The sequence below is a fragment of the Canis lupus genome, chromosome 31 (genome assembly GCF_003254725.2).
Source record: "Canis lupus dingo isolate Sandy chromosome 31, ASM325472v2, whole genome shotgun sequence".
Classification (NCBI taxonomy): Eukaryota; Metazoa; Chordata; class Mammalia; order Carnivora; family Canidae; genus Canis; species Canis lupus.
Window position 1 is genome coordinate 37,513,330 of NC_064273.1, and position 24,442 is coordinate 37,537,771.

A 24,442-nucleotide genomic window follows, 5' to 3' on the forward strand; every position below is an offset into this window, starting at 1 on the left:
GGGAGGGTCCTGATGCCCACCGAGACCTCTGACGGCCCAGGGTCGTGGGGAGGGCCCCACGGAGAACAGGGCTCGTCCCCCGGAGGGCTCTGCAGTGTCCCGTATGTCACGTTGCCTGAGTGACTCTGTACCTACCTGTTAAACGTGAAGCAACGGGAAAGATGAGCTAAAGGAAAGACTGGCCTGGGATTTGCCATTCTGCGGGCACGCCGCTGTCCACATGGGCTTGTGGGGACGTCTGGCCATCGTGGACACGGCCTTTCTTCCCCTTCACTGGAAAAGGAGCTCTTAATTTTTTTTTTCCCTCCGTCCCCGCCAAAGAGTTCCTACTTCTTATAAACTTCATTTCTAAGTCCGCGGCCCCGGCTCCTGTGCGCAGGCACCTGTCCCTGTGCTGTGAACAGGGACGACCCCAGGCTGGCCGGGGCTGACGCCGCAGCGGGGGCGCGAGAGCCAGGCTCCCGGGGACGGGGCGGCCGGCTGTGCCACCGGCGGGGAGCCCTGGGCCCTGACCCCCAGAAGGGCGGTGGCCTCGCACCCACACTCCCGGAACAAAGACGGCCTCAGTCCTCTCTCCGCGTCTGAACAGATGGGCGCCTCGCTGTCTTGCACTTTCAAATATTTTCACTTGGCAGGACTTGCAGCGTGAAATCGGGGCGTTGCCGCGGGTGGGGCCGTGGCTCTGAGGCTCGGAGCTGGCTGCTCCCCGTCGGACCTTGCGAGCACAGCCCCTCAGAGGCCACACGCGGCACCGATGCGCGGACGTGACCCCGAGTCGGGGAGGGAGAGCCGCCGCCCCCCCCCCCCCAGGTCCTGGCTCTTTTTCACCCGCTCCTTCTCTGTCTTACAGGTTCTGGGATTTGAGATCGACGCGCTGAACTCTGTCCAGTTTTCCAACCACACAGGTAAGGCCTCGGCGGGGAGCTGGGCGTGGGCCCTGCAGAGGCCGCCCGGCATGTGAGGGGCGGCCTGACCTCGGGTGTGGACGGCGCATCTGGATCTCGGCCCGGCTGCTTGGCCGAGTGACCCCGGGGCAGGCTGGCGAGCGTCCCGGCTCCGCAGTCTCCTCTGCCGCAGGGACGGGCTCTGGCCCCTGCAGTAGGGCCGTGCCCTCTTCCGAGGGAGCCCCGATCCCGCAGGATCCTGATTCCCTGTGTCAAAACCCAGCACCTCGGGAACTCACGCGGTGCCTCTGTCTCCGCGCAGGGGACCTGGGGACTTCTGTGCCCACAGGCTTTGAAACAGAATTGCTAAGTCAAGGGCACGTGAGGGACGCTGCCCCGGAAGGGCTCGGGGTGTCCGGACACGCTTCCCGAGCCCGCTACCCTCGCCGCCCAACCCCGGGCCTCGGGAGGCGCCCTGCCCTGGGACCCCACGCTGCCGTAGAGCCTGGGGGCGAGGCCCCTCCCTTCCTGGAAACGTCCCCACATCACCTCTTCTGAGATGACTGCACGCAGACGGAACCCAGGAGCACAGAGCGTCCCGGAGCCGGCCTGGCAGGGTGCCCGCAGGGGTGCGGTGGGTGCTGGGCTCAGCCCACGCGCTTGGGAGAGGTAGCCCGCGATCCTCTTGGTGCGGCTTTTCTTGGAAGGGCCAGGGTATCGTGAGTCATGGATGGAGGGGCAGAGTGACACTGGGGGTTCAGAAGAAAAGCCTCCAGTTCTCAGCGAAAGCCTGTCCCTGCCGTGGCTGTGACATTTGGAGAAGCCCCAGGAAGCTTAAGTGGATTCAGTGAACTCACCTGAATCATCCCGCGTGTTCTGTTACGTGTCTTAACCACCTTCCTGTTTGTTTAAATGAGTCCGACTGGCTCGGCCACCGAGCGTTGGAACCGTGTTGGCTGCTGAGTGTCCCGTTGTGTCGTAACCAGCGTGAGGCCCGCGGAGCAGTGACCCAGCTCAGCAGCTCCTGCTGCCCAGGGCGCGGGTTCCGGGATGAGGGGAGGGGGCTTCTGGGGGCTTCAGTGGCAGGCTGGCTGCCTCCTGGGCTCCCACAGAACCTCCGCAGGTGCTGGCCTGGCCGTCCCGAGGGGTCCAAGCCCCAAGGGCGCCTCTGGCCTGCCCGGGAGGGGTGGGTGGAGGCCAGGTCCCCGAGGCCTTCCTGGGGGGGGGGGTGTCATTAGGGCCAGAACGCGGCGGTGAGGCCGGGGGCTGACTTCCAGGGTAGCCAGCTCGTGTGGTTCCTGGCGGGGCCCCCACCCAGCCTCCAGATGCCGCGGGTGCCTGCCTGGTGAGGGGGGAGCACCCCACCCGTGGGCTCGGCGGGGCTGTCTGTGCAGCCTGACCACGAGTCTCCTGGGCTCAGTCCTGGGCTTTGGGCTCAGAAGAGCTTAGGGTGTTTGTTTTGTTTTGTTTTTTGTTTTTTTTTTAAAAGAGAGAGACAAAAAGTATGTGTAGAGTTGGGGGGCAGAGGGAGAAGACAGAGAATCTTTTTTTTTTTCTAAGATTTTATTTATTTATTTGAGCGAGAGCACGAGTAGGGGGAGGGGCAGAGGGAGAAGCAGACGCCTCGCTGAGCGGGGATCCCAGTGCAGGACTCCATCCCATGACCTGAGCCAAAGGCGGATGCTTCACTGACTGACCCCCCCATGTGCCCCCATTCTTACCCTTTTATTCTATTCATATTTTTAAAGGTATTTTATTTCTATATTTGAGAGTGAGTGGGAGGGAGAGAGAGTCCTTAAGCAGACCCCCAGCTGAGCACAGAGCCCGACGTGGGGCTTGATCCCATGACCCCAAGATTGTGACCTGAGCCAAAACCAAAAGTCGGGATCCCTGGGTGGTGCAGCGGTTTGGCGCCTGCCTTTGGCCCAGGGCGCGATCCTGGAGACCCGGGATCGAATCCCACGTCGGGCTCCCGGTGCGTGGAGCCTGCTTCTCCCTCTGCCTGTGTCTCTGCCTCTCTCTCTCTCTGTGACTATCATTAATAAAAAAATAAAAATAAAAAATAAAAATAAAAAACAATCCTTTAAAAAAAAAAAAAAAACAGAAGTCGATGCTTAACCAACTGAGCCACCCGGGTGCCCCGTTACCTCTTTTATAAAAGAGCCAGAAGCAGGAAGCACTCACCGCGGGTCCCTATCAAGGCCTGCGTGTCCGGGGACAATGACGTGGCTCCCGCCGCCTGGCCGAGGCCTCACTGTTGGCCGTTTCCCCCACGTGGTCCTGCTGCGTACTCAGCCCTCGGCTCACAGCACGCGTGACGGGCCAGGACGTTCCAGCCACGCTGCCGTCTGTGCCCTGCTCAACGGGGCCACGTGGATCGAGTGTGGGGACCCCTTGAGCAACGCCCGATCGCTGCAGGGGCTTCTGAACGCGGCCGCCCACATCACTGGTTTCCTGGGGCTGTGACCATGGGGCACGTCCGGCAGCTCTGTCCCCACGGACGCGGTCCCGCTAGCAGTAATCCACCTCTTTAGCGTCAGGAAGCCCTTCTTTTTTTAACAACATCTCTGCGATGGCGTTTATGTGCCTCGGGGCTGTTGCACCTGGTGGAGTGTGTAGTTCGGTGGCTGTGGGTTCACTCCCAGAGCGCACGTGTTCACCGCTCCCGTGGAAGCCGTACCACGTGACTCCCTGCGCCTCACCGTCGCCGTCCTCCTGGCCCCTGGCCCCACATCTGCTCTGTCCCCGTGGACTTGCCTGTTCTGGAGGTTGCACAGAAGCAGAATCACAATAGGTGACCTTAAGTGACGGCTGCCACTGATCCCGGCGTTTCCTTGCTCGTCCGTGTTGTAGCCAGTGCGCCTGTCCTGTTCACGGCCAAGTAATGCTCCACCGCAGTATGGACGGACCACATTTTGCTCCGTGTCTGCTTGGTGATGGACACGGGTTTATGAATTGTGGCTGTTCGGCACGCTGCTGCTGGGGGCGCCTGGGTCTCCTCCTTGATATCTCAGCGTCGTGAGATCAAGCCCCCACGTCGGGTCTGCTTGCGACTCTCTCTGCCCCCCACGTAAATAAATATTTTTTTAGATTTTTATTTTATTTTATTTATTTATTCATGAGAGACACACAGAGAGAGGCAGAGGGAGAAGCAGGCTCCACGCAGGGAGCCCGATGTGGGACTCGATTCCGGGTCTCCAGGATCAGGCCCTGGGCTGAAGGCAGTGCTAAACTGCTGAGCCACCCGGGCTGCCCTTAGATTGCTACTGGAGGTGGCCAGGATCTTACTCCAATGTAATTCTTTTTTTTTTTTTTTTAAGATTTATTTATTTATTCATAAGAGACACACAGAGAGAGGCAGACAGAGGCAGAGGAAGAAGCAGGCTCCCTGCAGGGAGCCCAGTGCGGAACTCGATCCCAGATCCTGGGATCATGACCTGAGCCAAAGGCAGATGTTCAACCGCTGAGCCACCCCGGCGTCCCAATAAATAAATTTTTAAAAAGAAATGAATGTGGCTGCTGTGAGCATCGTTCTGCGCCCATTTCTGGGGCCGAGTTAGTTTTGTCCAGGTCCGTGTCCCCAGCTGCCCGCTTGCCGGGCCAGACGGTAACTGGTGTGTGATCGCGTGGACACCTGCCAGGCTGCTCTCCGCGGCGGCGGCACCACTCTTCAGCCCTGCCAGCAAGGTCAGGGGGCTCCCGCTCTCCGCCTCCTCATCGGGACTTGTCCTTTGACTTGTCTCCAGTCTTCTTCAGTCGTAGCCAGCCCGGCGGTGTGAACAGGATGTGTTAAAAAATGAAACTCAGCCGAGTAAATTTGCAGATCTAATTGGTTTCGTTCAATGATTCATGAATCAGGCGGTGTCCCATCTGGCAAGTGGAGGGGAGCACCAGTGAGCTGAGTGAAAGAGAGGTTTTTAAAAATTTATTTTAGAGAATGAGAGAGGGCAACGGGGGGCGGGGGGCGGGGTCCAGAGAGGGAGAGAGAATCCCAAGCAGACTCCTCGCTGAGCGCAGAGCCCAATGCGGGGCTCAGTCTCACGACCCTGAGATCATGACCTGAGCCGAAACCAAGAGTCAGATGCTCAACCGACTGCGCCCCCCAGGCGCCCCTGAAGGAAAGGTTCTTAAAGGCGGAGAGAGAGCGTTAAAAAGACAAAGGAAGAAAGGAACCGAGTAGCAAGGGATGCCTGGCTTGGGCAAGGTCGCCCCTCTGAGGGGAGCAGGAGAGTCTACGGGTCAGTTTCCCAGGATTGACCTGGAAAGTCCATGTTGTCGGGTTAAGGGGTTCCCCTCCAGGGGTGACACTGCAGTTAGGTTCAGCAGTAGGTCTTGGTTTACTCACTCGGGGCCTTCACTCAAGTGACACCATTTGGGGCCTGTTTCTTTTCCGCAGAGCTTGTTGTGGCTCAGAAACAACTGTGGGGATCCCCGGGGGGCTCAGCGGTTTAGCGCTGCCTTCAGCCCAGGGCGTGACCCTGGAGACCCAGGATCGAGTCCCACGTCGGGCTCCCTGCATGGAGCCTGCTTCTCCCTCTGCCTGTGGCTCTGCCTCTCTCTGTGTCTCTCATGAATAAATAAATAAAATCTTTAAAAAAGAAAAGAAACAACCGTAGGTTGCGGCGGGTGAGCCTCCGTCCGGGTGAGCAGGTCTCCCAGAGCAGGGCTGGCCGACTGTCCCCGTGGGGGGCCAGGCAAATAACTGAGGCTGGGCACCTGTTGTGCGCCTGTAGTGTGGAAGCAGCCCGACACCCTCTGTAAGGACGGGGACCCGCGAAGATCCCATAAAACCTGCACCTTGTGGATGAACGCTGAAAATGGACTTTCTTCTAATTCTCACAAGTCATGAAGTGTCACCCTCCTTTTTTCCCCCCATTCTCGGCTCCAAGGGCAAAAGCGTGCAGCAGGCTGGGCTTGGCTCACGGGGCCTGGTGGGTTGGCCCCTCCTCTGGGTCTGCGTTTCTCAGATTTGCTGTGGATAATATCCCGCCGGGGCCTCACTAATAAAGCTGTGCTGGGCTCACCCCCAGAGACCCACTCACCTGGCCGGGCCCGGGCCCTGAGAGAGAATCCGCACGTCAGACGAGCCCCCGGGCTGCTGGTGCTGCCAGTCTGAGTGGCCCCGCTGGGGAGGAAGGGTGATGAGCCCGAGGTCAGAGCAGCATTCCTAGGGGTTACAGATGGCCGCAGGGTGCCGGGGGTCCCCAGGACCACCCCCGGGTTTAGCAGTTTGCCGGGGGACCCCCCAGGATTCAGCACAGAGTGAAGTCCACCCAGGGCAAGGCCCATGGGGAGAAGTCAGGCACCAGGCCTGCACTCCCAAGCCACACGACCACGTTCTCATGGGTGGGACGGGGGTGGCCACCTTAGCCTGTGCCGCCAGGGGTCCTCTGCACAGCAGCAGCGTCCCCTAGGAGTCCTTTTGGCTCCTCATGTGCCCGTGTGCCTGGTCATACTTGGCCCTTGCTCAGATCTTGACCCGAGAGTGACTCTGGTCGCAGCTCGGTCTTGGGGGGCTGCAGGGCAGGATGTGACGAGCCCCGCCTGCCGGGGTACCCGGGTAATGGTGGCTGAGCCGCTGGAGCGGGATGGGGAAACATGCGCAGCACAGGCTGCAGAGCAAGTGGCCGTGACGTGGGAGGCGGGCCGGGCACCCCCACACGCCCCCTGGATTCAGGGAGAACGCACGCAGCCACGTGGTGTCATGCGTGTCAGTGTGACAGGTTCCACGGCCGTCCACAGGCAGCGTGGAGAGCTGACCGTCCCTGCGGCCCTGGATTGGCTCCACACGGAGTGGGCCGTGGAGGGGAACCCTGGGGTCAGCAGTGAGCACCCCGGCGGTGTAAGAGCCAGGGGTGCATGCTGGGGCCGTGAGGCTGGTGCTGTCGGGGACCCTCCGAAGGCGTTGCATCGCCCATGGGGAAAGGACTGTCCCCTGGCATCGCTGAGGGCGAGTGAGCAACTGTCGGGGCCACAGAAGGCCAACGGGTAAGGCCGTGCCCTGCCCACGTGCCCTGGGTGTCCCGGCCCTGAGCGTTCCCCTCTCCCCACAGGCTACGCTCACTGGAAGGGTCAGGTGCTGAACTCGGATGAACTCCACGAGCTCTACGAGGGCCTCAAGCTGAACAACGTGAATAAATATGACTACGTGCTCACGGGTAAGAGTCCAGGGATGCTGGGTGCTGGTGCCAGGGGCCTCGCACTAGCGGGGTGTGGGCTTGTCCCTGGTCCCGGCGTCCTTCAACGAGGGATGGCCCCTGCCGCCGAGTAGCATGACCTTGGGGGTCCTGGATGCATGGTGCTCACTCAGATGGGCCGTGCTGTGTCACCGTAGTTCTGGAGGCGTGTTGGGGGGACAGGGGTGTTGGGAAGGGGCTGGGGGTGAAGACACCCAAGTGAGGTGACGTACTGCACCTGGTGCATTTAATCATTAGGTTTGTGTAAAAATATCTATTTGTGGGGCCCCCGGGTGGCTCAGCAGTGGAGTGCCTGCCTTCGGCTCAGGGCGTGACCCCGGGGTCCCAGGATCGAGTCCCACGTCAGGCTCCCTGCATGGAGCCTGCTTCTCCCTCTGCCTGGGTCTCTGCCTCTCTTTCTGTGTATCTCATGAGTAAATAAATAAAATCTTTAAAAAAATACATTTACTTATAGTCACATACACAGGAGTGAGTACACTTGTTATTGACGATGGAAAAGACAGAAGGAGGACGCTTCTCCGTACACTGTCACCCGTGGCCTTTTCCCTTCTTTTAAAACTTGACGTTCCTCTTGGGAAATGCCCAGTGTCCCTGCAGTGACTACAGAGGCTGGGGATGCTTTGTCTTAACCCCGGCTGCGGGATTGGAGAGCTGCCCGCCGCGCTCTGGTGCGTGGGGTTTTGATGGCGCGCTTCCCCCGGGCCGTGGGCCGCTGATGCGAGCCTTCTGGCTTCTGGGGGGCCCGGATTTCCGTCCCAAAGGTTACACGAGAGACAAGTCCTTCCTGGCCTCCGTGGTCGACATCGTGCGGGAGCTGAAGCAGCAGAACAGCAAGCTCGTGTATGGTAGGTGCTGGGCCGTCACCCCTGGGGTGGGTGGACCTGGGGCCCTCGAGTGGGTGGCTCGGCGCTCCCCCCTCACAGTCCACCTCTCCCGGCCCCGAAGCATCGAGTGTGCTGGGCGTGCAGGGGCGTGTGCCCTCAGGGCTCTGGGAAGGGCTCGGGACGTCTTCACGGCGGCCCTGGCGTCTGCGTGGGGCACTTGAGAGAAGCGGGTCGGGTACATGCAGTAATCCGCGTCCGCGAGTGAGGCCTGGGGTGGCCAGGCCCTGCGGTTGGGGCGTGTGGGCCACCCTTGGCCCTAGAGAGGGCGGCAGCGGGTCTGGATGTCCCGAGTGGGGCCCAGCTGTCCCGGGCGAGGCCGAGGCCCCACTGAGGTGCGTGCCAGGCCCGTCTGTCCCTAATCCCAGGCGGCAACCCCAGCCCCTAGGGTGTCCCCAGCCAGAGGCCTGTGCAGGTAAACGACACGGGAGACTTGGGTTACTCTTTCCCCTCTGGGACTCAGGCGTGTGCATTCCGGGCCCTTCGGGGTCCTTCCACGTGTGTGACGCTTCCTCCGCCCGGGGGGAGCTCCAGTGGCCTGACGGGGCCGTTGGGAGCGGGAGCCGGGCTTGCGACCCACGCAGGACCAGTGCGGTCTTGTCGCTTCGGCCCTGCAGGCTGGGCCTTCCCAGCCGTCCCCGCCGGCCCCCGCCCTCCGTCCCCGTCCCCACCCTCAGTGGGAGCGCCCACACGGCCGGTGGCTTTGCCCACACTGCGGCCCGCGGCCCGAGGGGAACGTGCTTGTGTGGGGCAGGCGACACTGAGGCCACAGCAGGTCCTGCCGCCAGGACGAGCGCACGGGCTGCTGGCCTGTGTCACTGTCCTGGGACAGGTGCAAACGACGGTCAGATAGAAATCCGAGCCCTCGGTCGTCTAGGACGACAGCCGCCGGGCATCAGGCGGAGGCGGGAGGCCGTGCTTTCCCGGGCGGTTCGCAGCCGGAGGTTGGGCAGGGCCGCCCTCCCGCGGGCGCGGCGTGTGCTGGTAGCTGTGCTTTGTGTCTCCGCAGTGTGCGACCCGGTGATGGGCGACAAGTGGAATGGCGAAGGCTCCATGGTTAGTGACTCCACGCAGGACGCTGCGCACGCCGCGTGTCAGCCGTGCCGGGGAGCAGGGCTTGGCCGGCGAGGCTTCCGTGGAGGGCCGGACCCCCCGCCCCCGCCGGGGCCCCACGTCCCGCTGCATCAGAGTAGTGCCGGGCGCGGCCAGCTCAGGCCCTGGAGCAGTGTGCGGCTCTTGACCTCGGGGTCATGCGCTCCAGCCCCACGTTGGGCACAGAGATTACTTAAAAAAAAAAAAAATTTTTCAGAAAAAAAGTAGCCACGCTCCGCAAATGAACAGACGTGGCTGTTGCCTAATAGAATTTCACATGTAGACACTGAAATAGGAGTTTTCTATGGTTTCTGGGTGTCCCACAGGGCCGCGGCTGCTGTTCGGTTGGCTCTGCCCCAAGCACTGAGGCGATCCCGGCGGGGCGGACAGCGGGGATGCCAGCCCGCGGGGAAGGCAGAAACCCGCCCCCGAGGGTCACCCTGCGCCCTCCAAGCCGGACTGGAGCGCTGGCGGGGTCAGCCCCGGTCTCGGGCCCGCAGCCTGGGCCACACGGCTCCCGTGGCCTCCCGCGTGCGCCTCAGCCCGCGCCCCTTGTCGCCCTCAGTACGTTCCGGAGGACCTCCTTCCCGTCTACAAGGAGAAGGTCGTGCCCGTGGCGGACATCATAACCCCCAACCAGTTTGAGGCTGAGTAAGTGACTTGAACCCAGTTGGGCTTTTAGAGGCCTGCCGGTCAGGCGGGGCCGTGGGGTTCCTTCTCGGGAGGCCCCGCCTCAGGTGGGGGCAGGAACTCGGCACCGGGGGGCCCCGGCCCCCATCCTGTGATCGTGCATCTTCCTAGACGGCAAGAGCTGGGGGACACGCAGGGAGGCACGCTGAGGCAGGGGCGTGGGGCGCAGGCCCTGGGTGGAGCTCCCGACACCACGTCCCAAATCCTCGCATGAGGTTAAAGGGAGCCAGTCGGGCCCTCGCGGCCGCGAGTTTCGGAGGGCCTTTCTGGGGGCGGGGGCCCCGTCTGATGAAGAGCCGGTGCCAGGGCCGGGGAGTGGCACTGAGCGTCCAGGCGGGTTGTCTGCGCCCTGGGGTGTGGATCTGGGGCTCCCTGACCCGGCCCGTCCGTCCTGGGGGACCCCGAGCCCTCGGAGAGCGATGTTAACCATTTGTAGTCTGTGTTTCCAGTGTCCATGGACGTTGGTCACTCTCACTGACCACGACGCAGGGCCCCGTGCTCCTTGCCGTCGTTACGTTTTACTCTCCACTGGTCTTTACGCACGTCACGGTGGCCACCGGGTCTGTGATGGCCACAGACGCGGGGTTCCTGCGGGGATGGGAGGAGGTCACCGGTGCCACCGCGGCTTTGGGGGCGTTTCCAGCGGGACGCTGGAAGGAAGAAGGAAGGAGAAGGAAGGTCTCACCTGTGCTCGCCTGTCTTCCAGGTTACTGAGTGGCAGGAAGATCCACAGTGAAGAAGAAGCGTTAGTGGTAAGACCCCCCGAGGCCTGGCATGGGACACGTGGCCCCGCGCACGGCAGGGAGGTCACAGCCACACGCCCTGGGGGTGGGAGCTCCCACGTCCTGGCTCCCAGCCGCCAGGGCCTGAGGACGTCTCGTGAGCCCCCGTGGGCACCGCGTCGGGCGCCTGCAGCCCTCGTGCTCATCTGGGTGCAGGTTCACCTGCTGCCTGATCAGGGGAGCCGGGGGGCGTCCTGGGGTGGCCGTGGCAGTGCCACAGAGCAGGGGGCCAGGGACAGCACTGATTCTCTGGTCCTGGGGCCAGGAGCCCAAGATCAGGGCGTCGGGGGGACCGTTCTCCATCTACACCTGTAGGGAGGAACCCGTCCCTCACTGTCTCCCGGCCTCTGGGGTCCTAGGTTTGTAGACCCATCACCAGGCTCGGCCTCTGCCTGCCAGGGGCGTCCCCTGTGCCTCTGTGTCCTCGTCTCTTACTAAGGACGCCGGACAGCTGGGATCCAGGCCCCGGCCAGTGACCTTGTCTTAACTTGCTTGCATGTGCACGTATGTGGGGTGTTGTGCGTGTCAGGGCACACGTGTGCAGGTGTCTGCATGGGTGCGTGAGGGGCTGACTACAGCGAGTTGGTGTGCATCTTTGGGGGCCGGCTGGGTGCACCCGGGACCCTCAGGAACGGCTGACGGGGGAACCGGTGCACCCGGGACCCTCAGGGACAGCTGACGGGGGGGACTGGTGCACCCGGGACCCTCAGGGACGGCTGACGGGGGGGACTGGTGCACCCGGGACCCTCAGGGATGGCTGACGGGGGGGACTGGTGCACCCAGGACTCTTAGGGACAGCTGACGGGGGAACTGGCTGGCATCGAGGCAGGCGAGGTTTCTTTTTTGAGGTTCTTTTCGCCTTTCTGCTGAGGAGCTTGTTGCTGGTCGGTCGTTTAGCCTTCTATGGGGTTCCTGGGCCGTGTGTCCAAGTGGCAGACACCAGGGCCCTCGCTCCATCTGTGGCTGGGCCTCAGAGGGGTGCCCTCTCTTCATCGCCCAGGAAACAGATCCGAGTAGCAGGTCCCATCACGGCCATAGGCCCGAGGGGCTGTGGAGCCTCTGTTTCCCCAGCGTGCAGAGGGCTCGCTGTGCAAGGTTACAGAGGCGTCTTCCCCTCCACTCGGAGCTGGCCCAGCACCCTGGGGCCTGCGAGTCAGGTGACCCTCCCCACCCCGTGACGCACCCACAGGCTCTGAGAATTAGAGGAAGGTCCTGTGTGGTGCCTGGCACAGGGTGGCGCTGGGTGGGTGGCATGCCCCACGTGTGTGACCACCCGCAGCCTGTGCTGGGCTCCGGAGCAGACGTGCCCGCCAGCGTGATCACAAGCCCTGGTCTGAGGCCTTTGCTCATGGACAGGTCCTCTTCCAACTGCGAAGGAAAAGCCACTTAGAGAGCAGTCACTGCCGTGTGACCCTCTGGCCCGTTTCCTCCCCGGCTCGTAGGCCCTGGGCTGAGCCTCGTGGCGCAGCCACACGGGGTGACTCGGGGGAGCCTTCTGGGCCAGGGGACCTGGCTTGGGATCACACTGGCCCCAGGACCAGAAAGCCAGATGCACCCACTTCAGGGTCAGCATGGGAGCCCTTCCCGGGGCCCAGAGTGACCCCCAGCAGGGCGGGCGACCTGAGTGGCTTCCCGGGTGCTGCCCCCACGGAGGACCGTGAAGCCACCTCCTCCTGGAGACGAGCCCCCTTCCCTGAGCCGAGCACGCCCATCTGGCTGAGCACCCCGTTTACCCAGGCATGTGTTCTGGGAGGGCAGGAAGCCTGCACCCCCACCCCCACCCCCCACCCCACCCCCAGCGTGTCGCCGGGCACACAGCAGGAGAGCTTCGCTGAATGAATAAATGGGCACATGAGTGGCTTCCCTGAGCGGCTGCCCCGGGGGAGCCACGGCTTGATGGGCTGAGTGGTTTTGCTGCCCTGGAGCCGGATGAGCCGGGTCGGGCTGTCCAGGGCCGCTTGCCCCCCACCCCGCCCCGCAGTGTGAGTACGGCAGGGTGCAGGGTCCGCAGGTGCACGGCTTCGGGCTTCAGGCACAGGGACTCGGCCTGGTGGCTCTAACCTGACGAGTGGCACTCAGCACGCACAGACTGGGTGCTCGTGTCCTCCGCCTCCGGTCTCCACCCCACGAAGCCCAACCCCCGTTACAGGGCGTTTGTGGTGCAAGTGCCGGTCGTGCCTGGCTGCTTGGGGCTCTGGGGGCCCTGGCACAGGTGGCCGAGCCGTGGCTGATGTGCTCCCCGTGCTCCGGCAGGTGATGGACGTGCTGCACGCCATGGGCCCCGACACGGTGGTCATCACCAGCTCCGACCTGCCCTCCTCGAGGGGCAGTGACTACCTGATCGCACTGGGGAGCCAGAGAACTCGTGAGTCCCGTGGGCCTGGGCTCCCCCTGCCTCTGCTGCCCGTCCCTTGAGGCCTCGGGCTTTGGGTTCAATATGAAAAGAAGAAATCCCTGCCCCACTCAGGTGGTCAGCATCCTGAACGCCTGCTCCCCCTGAACGATCACATGGGAACAGAATCCAGAGGTTCCTGTGAGTCGGGGTGCAGAGGAGCTCCCCACGCTCGCCGAGCCGCTCTCACGGCCAGCGTCCATCTCACGGGCTCCGGGGCACGTGGACGGCCTGGCTGAGCCCAGGACCCGAGAAACCGGGTGTCCACACCCCCCCCCCCCCCCACGGAGCAGGAGGGCCCGTGGGGCCTCGTGCGCCCCTTGTTAATCGTGTAAATACCGCCCAGGTTGGCATTTTCGGTCCGAACGACACACGAGGCCAGGGTCACGCCCACCACCGCAGGGGGCGCGCAGCCTGGTCAGCACTCGGGGGCCGGGGGCGCCATCCGCGTCCCGTCACACACCCTGGTGTGTGCCGCTGCACCGTGCTCCCCGCCCCTGGCCACCCCACTAGGGCTTGCGTCCCCATTCTTCCTGGGGACAGCGTGTCTGTCCCGTGAGCCCCTGGTGGGCAACACTGGCCCTCCCCACCACCCCCGGGCAGGGAGGAGTGGGGAGGGGGACAGGCGGTCGTCTGCCGAGCCCGGGTCTCAGGGGCCGTCGGCCGTGCTGTCCTCCAGGGAACCCCGATGGCTCTGTGGTGACGGAACGCATCCGCATGGAGATGCACAAGGTGGACGCGGTCTTCGTGGGCACCGGGGACCTCTTCGCCGCCATGCTCCTGGCGTGGACACACAAACACCCCAACAACCTCAAGGTCAGCAGGACGAGCCCCCTCCACCCCTGCCCCCATCAGGCTCGGGGACAGTCTGGGGGCCAGCAGAGGCTTAGACGGGAGGACTGGGTGCGCCGTGCTGGGGTCGGCCGTGTCGAGGCCCACCGTGACCACCGTGTCGAGGCCCATGGCGTGCAGCACGTCCAGACGAGGTCGGGGGCGTTAGCCGAGCCCCGGGAGGGGCCATCGCGGCCTCAGTGAGTCTGTAGCCGGGAGCATCTCCCTGGAGAGCAGCCCAGTAGATGTTGGCCCTAAGGTGTCATCACCCCAGTGACTCGATAGACTCAGAAGCTGGAGCCCTGGGGGCGTGAGGGACAAGGCTCCGAAGTCACACTTGCAGAGAGGCTCATGCTGGGCGCTGTGTGTCCATCTGCCTCCCTCCCCCTGCCCCTTGTGTGTAAATGTCCACACATGTAGTGTGTAGACGTCTTGCGTGGACACTGCCGGGTGAGGGGGCAGTTGCTACTGATCCGGGGTGTCGGGGTTCCCTGTGTGCCTCTGGTGGAGCACAGCAGCCACCGCCGTGTCCCCTGGCCGCCTCCTGTACCGCCAGGCTGTCCTGGCCGCTGGCCCTCTGGGTACCGTGGTGGGGAGGAGGCCGGCAGCCCCGGGCAGGCGTGAGGGGCGGTTAGGAGACAGCAGCCACCTCCACCTGGGCTGTGTCTGTCAGGGAAGGAGGACCTCGCAGGGGGGCTCTGGAAGCCGGTCCCCCTAAAGCCACCATGAGGGCCCCGTCCCCCCGGGGGCAGGCACATGCCCTCCCTGTCACTCAGTGCCCTTGTGAAAGGCAGGCTTGCCCAGGCCCGGCCCCTCCTGCCTGCGAGGCTCAGGGACGGGCCGCGGGTGACCACACACCTGCTGCCTTGGTTGGCGGCCCCGGGCGTGTCATCTGGTACCGGGCACCTTGGCCGCTGGTGCCCTGCGGGGGGCCTGCTGCTGGGCCGCTCAAGGCCACATTGGGCTCCCGCAGGGCCCTGCATCACGGAGCTGGGTGGGAAGGGTTCCGCGCGCTGCCCCAGCTCCCGTTGAGCCCCGAGTCTTTGACTGTGAGACGCCAGCAAGGGTGACCTTGCCCAACTTCAGGGTAGGAGAGAGCTCTTTTCCGTGTAGACGCTTCATTCCAGAAACACTTCCTAAGCACCGACTCCTTACCAGACACCACGGCCTGGCCCTTCCTTCCCCGGAGTACGGGGCCAGAGGGGGCCCGTTAACTGCCGTACGCAGGCATCGGCCCGACGCCCCGGGACCTTTGTGGCGAGCCGTCCCGGGGGCGGGGGGGCACGTGCTGGTAGAGCCAGGCCCCTGGCGCCTCAGGGTGGACGCCGCGCTCGCAGATGCCGGAAACCCCATCCAGGCTGCGGGCGTCACAGCCGTGTGTATCCCCCCGCAGGTGGCCTGTGAGAAGACCGTGTCTGCTATGCATCACGTTCTGCAGCGGACCATCAAGTGTGCCAAAGGTACCTGCCACCAGGCCCGGGCACGCGAGGCGGCTGGCACTGAGTGCGGGGAGGGGGCGGGGGAGATGGCGCCTGCCCCCCTGTAGTGCTGGCAGCAGGTCCCCGAGGCTCCCGCCGCCTCCACTGGCCCTGGTGTCGGGGCGGGGACTCCAGAGGTGACACGGGCGACCGGGGCTGGTGGGCGGAGGGGGCCGAGGGGCGGACACTTGGGGTCTCCGCTGCTCCATCCCCGTCACTGACGCTTTGTCCTGCAGCCCAGGCAGCAGGAGGGCTGAAGCCCAGGCCGGCGCAGCTGGAGCTCAGGATAGTCCAGAGCAAAAAGGACATCGAGAACCCGGAGATCGTGGTCCAGGCCACGGTGCTGTGAGGCCCGGGCGCCGCCCCCACCGCCCGGCGTGTGCTGTCGCCCTCGTCGTCCTGTGAACACGTAGCGTCTGCCTTAGAGCTGTGAATGAAACTTGGTCTTTTTTGCTTTCATGAGTGTCCAGCAGCCACTGGTCTTAATTGTGAAAATGTGCTGGTCGTGCTTCCCAAAAGTAACAAAACAATCACAGAAATCTGTAACTCGGGGGCCGCGGCTCCCCAGCAGCTCTCCTGGCTCGGGGCGTCTGGTCCCGAGCGGGCTAGGGCTGGGGAAGCCCGGGGTCTGCGTCCCCCAGGAACCGTTGAGGTTTAACCACTTGCATCTGGAAGAATTATGCCAAATCTCTGTGTTGTCGCTCTGACCCGACCCTCTTTGCTCCCGCTTCAGACGCCCTGTTAGTCACTGCGCTGTTGGGTAGGTTGCCGGGGATCGTTTCACCGCGGGGACAGGTCCGTACCAGCTGGCCGGCGCCGTGGGCACTGTGCGGTCATGCTGGGGGCACCTTTCCAGGACCCCGAAAATGCAGGCCGGTCTGCAGGCCTCACCCCCCTCAGTGGGACCTTCCCGTAAGTCATGAGTGTCCGTGCCAGGGACCCGCCGGCTGGCGTGACGGAGACGAGGGCAGGTCCCGTGGGTCGAGGACAGCTTGTGGGAGGACTGGCACGTTGTGTTTCCCTTTGGAAAACTCCCCCGGGTCGCGGCACGGCGGGTCGCGTTAGCGCAGTTTGCCCCCCGTTGGGACCTGATGCACGTGTGGCGGTGCCGAGACGGGTCCAGAGGGCAGCGGGGCTGCGGCCCCAGCATTGGCATCTTCACCCGCCCGGGCCGGTGACCTTGTGCCCTCACCCCTCCCTGCCAGTCCTGCATTCTGTGCCAGCCGGGAAGCCGGAGGCCCCTAGAGCCAGCCCCGCTGCGCCCGCTCCTCAGAGGGGGTGTTGGGCATCAGGGAGGGGCCGGGCCAGCAGAGCAGCCCCCGCGTGCCTCGGGCGGAGACCCCAGCCCAGGCCTCGGCACTAGGCCGCTTGTCCACTGTGGGGGGGACCTCTCTGGCCCCACGGTGTCCAGAATTTTGAGGACCCCCCAGGCGTGGCTGCAAGCGGAGAGGGGTGCCCATCCTGAAGACGGCCTGCCTCGATCTTAGTACCCGGCGCCGGCCCCAGCCCCACTCCGGGGGGCGCAGAGGTTTGCCTCTCCCAGGAGCCCGCAGCCTGCGGGGGGCCTGGGGACCAGATGGTGGCTCCTGGGAGAGCAGATCCCCCAGCTGCGGCAGTTCCCGTGGCCTCCTCAGTGGGGTGTTCTTCACGCTGGTGAAGACCCCAAAGCAAGCAACGCCGGCCCCAGACGCTCCCACGTGCTCTTCTTTCCCCCATTTCCACATCCTGTGTCTTAGCGCTCCCACCTCCACGTCCCTGCGGGCTCGGTGGTTGGCGGCTCCTGCAGTGGCCACAGGTTGGTGTCGTGTCCTGGTCCTGGGGCCCGGCCTCCACTTAGCCCCGGGGGACAGAGCCCGGCCACCGGTCCCTGCAGGGCCGCCCCCTCCCTGGACCAGGAGGACGGGGGACCCGTGGCCGGCAGCCTCCCCGGCAGGGTGGGCGCAGGGACCAAAGTCAGCCTGGGCCTGGAAGCACCTGTCACTGCCAAGCAGAGCTGGGGAGCGGCCGCGCCGCCAGCGGGCAAACGGCTTCCCCCCCTCTTTTTTAATACCGAGAGCACGCGTGAGACTGCGAGGGAAGCTCCGTGCGTGTCTGCGGCGAGGTGGTGGGAACGCCCCCCGGCAGCTTCGGTGTCCGGCGGCCTCGGGGAAACGCCCACAAACAGTGGACTCTGTTCCCCACCTTTTATTTCCAGGGCTCAGCCTTTGCGCCCCTGCCCCCGTCCTTTGCTTCCCTGTGCCGTGCGCAGGATGGAAGTGCTCCACGCTTCCTGGCACATCGTGAACGTCCTGGTGGGACCCGGGACCGTTTCCTCTGTCTCCTCCGACTCCGAGGCCCCGAGCACTGGGACAGGTGGCGTCCCGAGCCCTCTGCACCCGCGGCGGGAGCCGGGCAACCCGAGAGCGTCTGCAGAGCGCGGGGCTCCTGCGGGAACAGCGTGCACGTCCCCGGGAGACCGTCCCACCCGTCCTGGTGCGACCCCCACCGCCCCCCACCCCCCATGCCCCTGGAGGCCCCGGCCTGTCTGTGCTTAGAATTTCCCACCCCCGAGTCCACTGTGGTCATTAGCCGTGGTTTTTTATACAGGTTGGGTCCAAATTAGAATTGATCTTTGTTTCTACTCTCCGTAGTCTAGTAACGTGCAAAGTAATAATTATATATATTTTAAGACGAGAGATGTATCATTGGTCCTAAATCGCCTGCTTGTGACCAGAGTACAGATTTCAATAGTTTTTTCGAAGCTTCCGTAGACCTCAGAAGATGAATTACAAGATATCCTTTTTTTAAAACCATTTTCAGATCATTGCCAAGTCCCGCTAAGGTAATCGTGTCGACCTGCATTATTTTTGTAATATATGTCAGCGATGGTAAAAATGATGCTGTGTCGTCTTGTTCTTACACGTGTTGCAACCAGTTTTTAAACCGGGCGTGGTTTGGCGTCCCTGCCCCGATGAGTAAGTGGAGGGTACGTCTCGGGTTCGGCCAGAGGCCCTGCCTGCACCGTGACACCCGCGAGTCCCCGTGCAGGTGCAGGGTCCCGTCCCAGCTGCGCCATCCAGGAGTCGTGCTGGAGGGTGGAGGGCAGGGTGACTCCTTGCTTCTGGGGAGGAGGCGGGGGGCGGGGGCCAGGCCAGGGCCCTGGCATTACTGGGTGTCCCCAGGCCGCTCCCGACTCTGCCCTCCTTGCTTGACCTCACGTTCACCCTCAGTTGAAACGGACAGTAAAGGAGGTGACCGTTTTCTGGCCGCTGGTCCCGCCCTCTCCTTACCTTCCTGCCCTTTGGTGGGACCCCCTGCCTGGGGCTTCGGGTCCGTATCTGCCTGAACCAGAGGCACCCCGGGAGCACTCTGTGTCCTGGCACCAGAAGAGCCGGGGTCCCTGTCTTCTCTGCGCCCACCTGGTGGCTCAGGCGTCCCTCTCACACGTCTCCCTGCACGACGGTCTCATCAGGAGACCCACCCCAGCACCTGCCTGAGACAGAAGTCGGGGAGGGACGCCCAAGTGGGCAGAGGGGATCACCAGGATGCTCTGAATGTGGCCCTCACTGACCGTGTCTTGGGGGGAGGCATGTGACCCCCAGACTGCTGAGCCCACCCGAGTTCCCTCCACTCCACCTCCCTTCCCACCCCATCACCCCACGCAGCTCTTGGCTCGGACGCTTCCTGTGGAGCCAGGTCCTGTGTGCTCACGGAGGGGGCGCGTCAGGTGTATGTGCCGGGTGGGCACTCGGCCCCCCATCCCTGGGCGGGCAGCTGTGGGATGCCAGGTCCGCTGCCCCAAGCCAGGAAGCCTCGCACTCGAGCCCGGTGGGTCTGGAGGGATGACACTCCGCACCCCCAGGAGGACGTCCTACTTCATTTCTGCCCCGAGGGCGCTGGTCAGGCTGGACCCTCGCAGCACAGAGACCAAGCACCTGCCCACGTGTGGCCACAAAGCTGATGTGTGCTCGTGTGTGGGTGTGTGCACGCGGTGGTGGGAGGGGCTTCGCAGGTGAGAAGGGTCCTGCCCCCCCTGCGGGTTCGGGGCCCTGCTGTGGTGGCCCAGTGCAGCCGTGCACTCGCAGCCTCGGAGCTTGCACACATCACACGGGGCGCTCCCGTGGTGCGCGGGGCCTTGGGGCCGTGCTGGCATCAGGGCTGGCCCCGGGCTGGCCCGGATTCAAATCCCGGCCTTCTAGTGCGCACGTCTCCCCATGCGCTTCGCAGGTTCCTCTCGGTGCAAACCGTTTTCTGTTCTGTTGCGTGAAGATGCCAATTAAAACAGTGTCTCGGGCAGCCCGGGTGGCTCAGCGGTTTAGCGCCACCTGCAGCCCGGGGCCCGATCCTAGAGACCCAGGGTCGAGTCCCACGTCGGGCTCCCTGCATGGAGCCTGCTTCTCCCTCTGCCCGTGTCTCTGCCTCTCTCTCTCTCTCTGTCTCTCTCTCTCTCTGTGTGTGTGTCTCTATGAATAAATAAATAAATCTTAAAAAAAAAAATAAATACAAGTGTCTCACGGACCGACTTCCCGCCTGTCCCAAGAGGTTGTGCTCGCAGACCCCCCCCCGTGTCTTCCTTTGCTTAAGACAAGAATTTTTGAGTGACTCTAGTTCTGACTTGGAGAATATCTTCACACTTTCTATTAATGGGAAGTTCTTCCCGGAATTTTCATTTTAAATCCTGGCTGGGGAAACGGGTGGTAAAGGCCTGGCTGCTGAGGGAGCCCCGCAGAGCCCTGCGCCCGAGCAGGAGACTGTGAGCCCGGCCGCAGCTGCGCCCTGGGAGGGGGTGCAGCCTCCCCCCGCCCCGGCCCCGCAGCTCCTGCACCCGCGAGCCCGTTCTGGTGGGAACGGCCTCCCTGAGGCCGCGGGCCACGCACCTGGCCTGGGTGTCCCTCACCGACCCGCACTGTCCTGTGAGGCCCGAGAGCAAGGGTCCCGGTCCTCCGCCCTCTGCAGAGCAGAGCCAGGCAGTCTGGGGAGGGAGCTGGGGTGCCCCTGGCGCCCTCCGCTGTGCTGGGCTGAGGAGCGAGGTCCCTGGCTTCAGAGCTCACCCAGGCCCCAGCTCGGGGCACAGGGGTGGGCAGAAAAGGAGAGTTGACGGGCTTGGCAACGCCTTCAGCACATCCCATAGAACAGAGGGAAGCAAAACGGGCAGGGAGACTTTATGCCCTTACTGTGCCCTGCAAAATATCTGGGAGCCCTGTCTTGACGGGCGGCGTAGATGGTACTATTATGGGAGCCGGTTGCGCATCCTCATGTGCCACCCGGAGCCAAGGACGAGGCTTGTGTGTTGACAGGTGTCTTGAATGCTTTGGACTTTACAGCTGCATATGCTCTCTGATTTAGAATTTTATTTTATTTATTTTTTAAAGATTTATTTGTTTGTTTATGATAGACACAGAGAGAGAGAGAGGCAGAGACACAGGCAGAGGGAGAAGCAGGCTCCACGCCGGGAGTCCGACGCGGGACTCGATCCCAAGACTCCAGGATCGTGCCCTGGGCCAAAGGCAGCCGCTCAACCACTGAACCACCCAGGGATCCCTGATTTAGAATTTTAGCCGGGATTCTGGCCAATGGTTGCAAAACCGGATGGACAGGGGGACTGAGACGCTGACTCAGACCCCGACCCGAGCTGGCCGGGCCTTCCCGGAAAGTAACTCCGAGGTCAGCAGCTGCAGGGAGGGGGCGAGGGGCCGCGGCCCCGGAGCAGAGCCCTTGGCGCCCCCGGGCCGGCTGCTGCAGCTGCTGCGAGGGAGGCGGACGGAGGGCCTCTGAGGTGGGGCCGCTCTGGGGCTGCTCTGGGGCCGCAGCCGTGCGTCCCTGGGAGGCTTAAGGCCTCCAGCAGCGCTGTGCAGGCCGTGTCCGTGTCCTCTTGACTCACAATTATCCACAAATAAATCTCTTTCTGGCCATGGTGTCGCAGGGCAGTGATTTCTTTTCCTGTCGGGGACTCCCTGTTAATTATCCCCTAGTACCTGAAGCCCCCCAGCCAGCCCCCCAGCCCGGCCCCCAGCCCCCGGGAAGAGCCTGCCCCACCGCCAGCGCCGGGAGGCCCGGTCCCCTCTCTCCCACCTGCTGTGCCCTGAGGGCAGGGCCCCCCGGGAGTGGGGGGGCTCCCTTCCCCACCACGGCAGGCCAGAGTCTGAGACGTGCTTCAGTCACTGCTCAGGTTCCACCGCCTGGGTCCCAGTTCCTGCATGGGGGCGGGGGGGGGGCAGCGCTGGTCCTACTGGCCCGGCGGGTACTGTGACTCACCCACACTTTGTGAATAAGTCCCCAGGCAGCCTCCAGGAACGCCAGGCTCCTTGCTGTGCCAGAGAGGGTGGGAGAGAAGGGGGGGGGCTGCTGTACCTCCCAGAGGCCTCAAACTCCACCTCTCGAGCCCCCTGCTGGCTCTCCTGTGCCCCTAGCTGGCCGGCGAGGCCCTCCTGGTGGGCGACTTTGTGGCTGCTAGAGCCCACTCCCACAAATGCGGTGGCTTACAGCAACGCAGAGTCACTCACAGTCGTGGAGGTCGGACAGGTAAAGATGGGGGCGCAGGGCTGGGTCCTTCTGGAGGCTCCAGGGAACCTACCCTCTGCCTTTGCCAGCTGCACTCCTGGCCGGTGGCCCTCCCACGTCACAGCCAGCAGTGTAGCCTCTCTAGTGTGACTCTGGCCCCTGCCTCCTCTTATAAGGACCCCAGGATGACATTGGGCCCCCCAGAGAGTCCAGGGTCACCCCTCCAGCCCAAGATGCTTAGCGTAATCATCTGAACCGTCCCCTTGCCACATAAGGTTACATCCACAGGTTCCTGGTGATGAAGTCTTGGAATACAGGTGAGGCCCGGAGCCGACGACCAAGAAAGGATTCCGGAGGCATCTTTGGTGCAGAGTGGGGGGTTTATGGAAGCCCGGGGACGGGCCCGTGGGCAGGAAGAGCGGCGGCCCAGGGCCTGTGAGGGGAGTCGGGTTACACACCTGGGAGTCGGGAGGGGTTTGAGGATGGCATCCTCTCGAAGGAAGCTTGGAAGCAAGGTTTCCAGGACCCTGAGGGGCAGCTATTGTTGGGCAAAGGTCACTGATTACCCTCTAATAAATCCGAGGCATGAGACCCTTCAGATGTGTATCGGTGGGCCGTGTGCTTGGGGATGATCGTCAACATGTATCTTGGGGGTTTAGAGATAAAGGACATTTCTAAAGGAATTTTTATATGTTAAAGTAGATCTACAGGCTCCTGGGGGTCGGGCTGAGGTTGCCTTCTGCCCTTAGCGAGGTATGAACATCCAGGCAGCTGAGTCCGTAGAGGAAGTTCCCTCTGCCTTTTCAAGGACTTGTCAATGTGCCTTGTCCTCAGCTAGTCCTCCGTCCCCCCATCACTGGCACATCCCCAGGGACATCCTTCAGCCCTCTGCATCCTGTGATGGGGATGGGGGGGCACCTGGGTCCTCACACGGTCGCCTGTCTCTCTCTGAGGCTCCGCATGAAAGGTCCAGCAGAGGACCACGCGTGGCTGTCAAACATCAGCTGCACAGAGGATTCCTGGTGCCGGCTTCCCCTGGAGGGTGGGAAGACCAGCCTCGGGTCCAGGCCCCACCCTGGAGACCACGCTGCTGCGGGCTTTCCCAGGCTGGGTTCCTGGAAAAGAGCCTGCTCCCCACCTTGAGCAACAGTAGTGGGGAGGGAGCGGGGTGCCATCCGAGGGTGTCAGGTGAGGCCAGAAGGGACAAGGCAGGGGGAGGGAGAGAAGATGCATGGCAGAGTGTGACCACGACCAGGGCTTCCAGGTCGCCCATCTCCCCCCATCTTCTCCAGTGGATCGAAGTCCAGCCCATGGGGGTGGGCGACTCTGGGCTTTTGGGGTGTGCTGTGTAGCTTCGGGGCAGGTGTGGGTCCCGCTGGGTTGGACGTTGGTGCCAGAGCTGCTACCGCAGAGGCCAGGGTAGGTGGGGACGGACAGGCTAGGGTGGCCCGTTCCCGGGGCTGCGGAGGTGAGCTGGGTAGGGTACGATGGGAAGCCCTGAATCCGATGAGGAGTCCCCCCTCCTCCAGCGTCCGGTCACTGTGGACTCTGCTCGTGGTCACTGTGCCGTGGGAGTGCCTGCTGGAAGCCCACGTGCCTGTGTAGTCCCGAGAGGTCACCAGGTCCCCGCACGGGGGCTGCACCTGTTGGCACTCCCAGCCTGCTGGGGGGTTAGCAAGCTTCCAGACGTCTGCCGGTGGAGCAGGACGAGACAGGGCCTCAGCGTGGTTTCACTCTGCTCTTCCCTCTTAATTAGGAGAGTTACAGGGAGGGGCGTCTGGGGGGGCTCAGTCGGCAGAGCGTCTGCCTTTGGCTCAGGTCATGATCCCGGGTCCTGGGATCGAGCCCCTTGTTGGGGTTCCCCCCTCAGCAGGAAGCTTGCTTGTCCCTCTGTCTCTCCTCGCTGGTGCTCTCGCTCTCCCTCTCCTTCTCTCTCTCTCAAATAAATACTTTAAAAAAAAAAATCACAAGTCTGTTCTCCGAGTTTGTAATCTGTCTTGAGTTGTAGATGAAAAGCCCGTGTGCGGACCCGGACCATGGAGAATTCACCCGTCCCCTGGCCCTTGTGTGCTGGAGCCACGTCCCTGCCTTTGCAAGGGCAGAAAATGCCTTCGGGCCGCTTCCCAGCAGCTCGGAGTCTCGCAGCTGGGGAGTCCCCACCTGGGGATGACGGCTGACCCACGCCGACGATCGTGTCCAGTGCTCGGATGCCGTCCATTCCTTGTCCTTCTATCTCCAGGACAATGTGCATCCGATGCCATCTGGGTCCGTGGGCTGTGGTTTCTGCCCCCACCGCGTCCCGGGAGCAGTTAGGCAACAGGTGCGGCGGGGTGTGCCCCCCCTCCCCGAGCTGGTGAGGATGCTGACCCAGGGCTGGACCAGGGCATGGCCCGGTGCTCTGACCCGTGTGGCCCCAGGGGGAGGATGCAGGGTCTGGCTTTGGGAAGAGTGACATTGGCCGAGGATTCCTTTTTTTTTTTTTTTTTTAAGATTTTATTTATTTATTCATAGAGATGCAGAGAGAGAGAGAGAGAGGCAGAGACACAGGCAGAGGGAGAAGCAGGCTCCATGCAGAGAGCCTGACGTGGGACTTGATCCAGGGTCTCCAGATCACGCCCTAGGCTGCAGGCGGCGCTAAACCGCTGCGCCACCGGGGCTGCCCTTGGCCGAGGATTCTGAGCAGAGGAGAGGAAACTCACCTGAGGGCAGCTGGGAAAGGTGCCCACCTGCTTGGG

The 24,442-nt window shown here is 63.2% G+C and overlaps 1 protein-coding gene across 3 annotated transcripts in view; it reads left to right on the top strand.

Moving 5' to 3' along the window:
- Nucleotides 1–21,121, top strand: part of PDXK (pyridoxal kinase) — a 31,355-nt gene extending 10,234 nt beyond the window's left edge. Inside the window, exons 2-11 of one of the 3 annotated variants that reach the window (XM_049104600.1) lie at nt 851–905; nt 6,938–7,042; nt 7,843–7,926; nt 8,972–9,018; nt 9,620–9,705; nt 10,451–10,496; nt 12,780–12,891; nt 13,598–13,734; nt 15,143–15,209; nt 20,602–21,121. In XM_049104600.1, the coding sequence (XP_048960557.1) occupies nt 851–905; nt 6,938–7,042; nt 7,843–7,926; nt 8,972–9,018; nt 9,620–9,705; nt 10,451–10,496; nt 12,780–12,891; nt 13,598–13,734; nt 15,143–15,209; nt 20,602–20,732 (870 nt within the window). In that variant the 3' untranslated portion in view covers nt 20,733–21,121. Of the gene's footprint in view, nt 1–850; nt 906–6,937; nt 7,043–7,842; nt 7,927–8,971; nt 9,019–9,619; nt 9,706–10,450; nt 10,497–12,779; nt 12,892–12,993; nt 13,173–13,597; nt 13,735–15,142; nt 15,210–15,463; nt 18,105–20,601 lie in introns of those variants that run through there. The other 2 variants (XM_025462102.3, XM_049104601.1) reach the window with 2 other exon arrangements.
- The last annotated feature ends 3,321 nt before the right edge of the window (nt 21,122–24,442 follow it).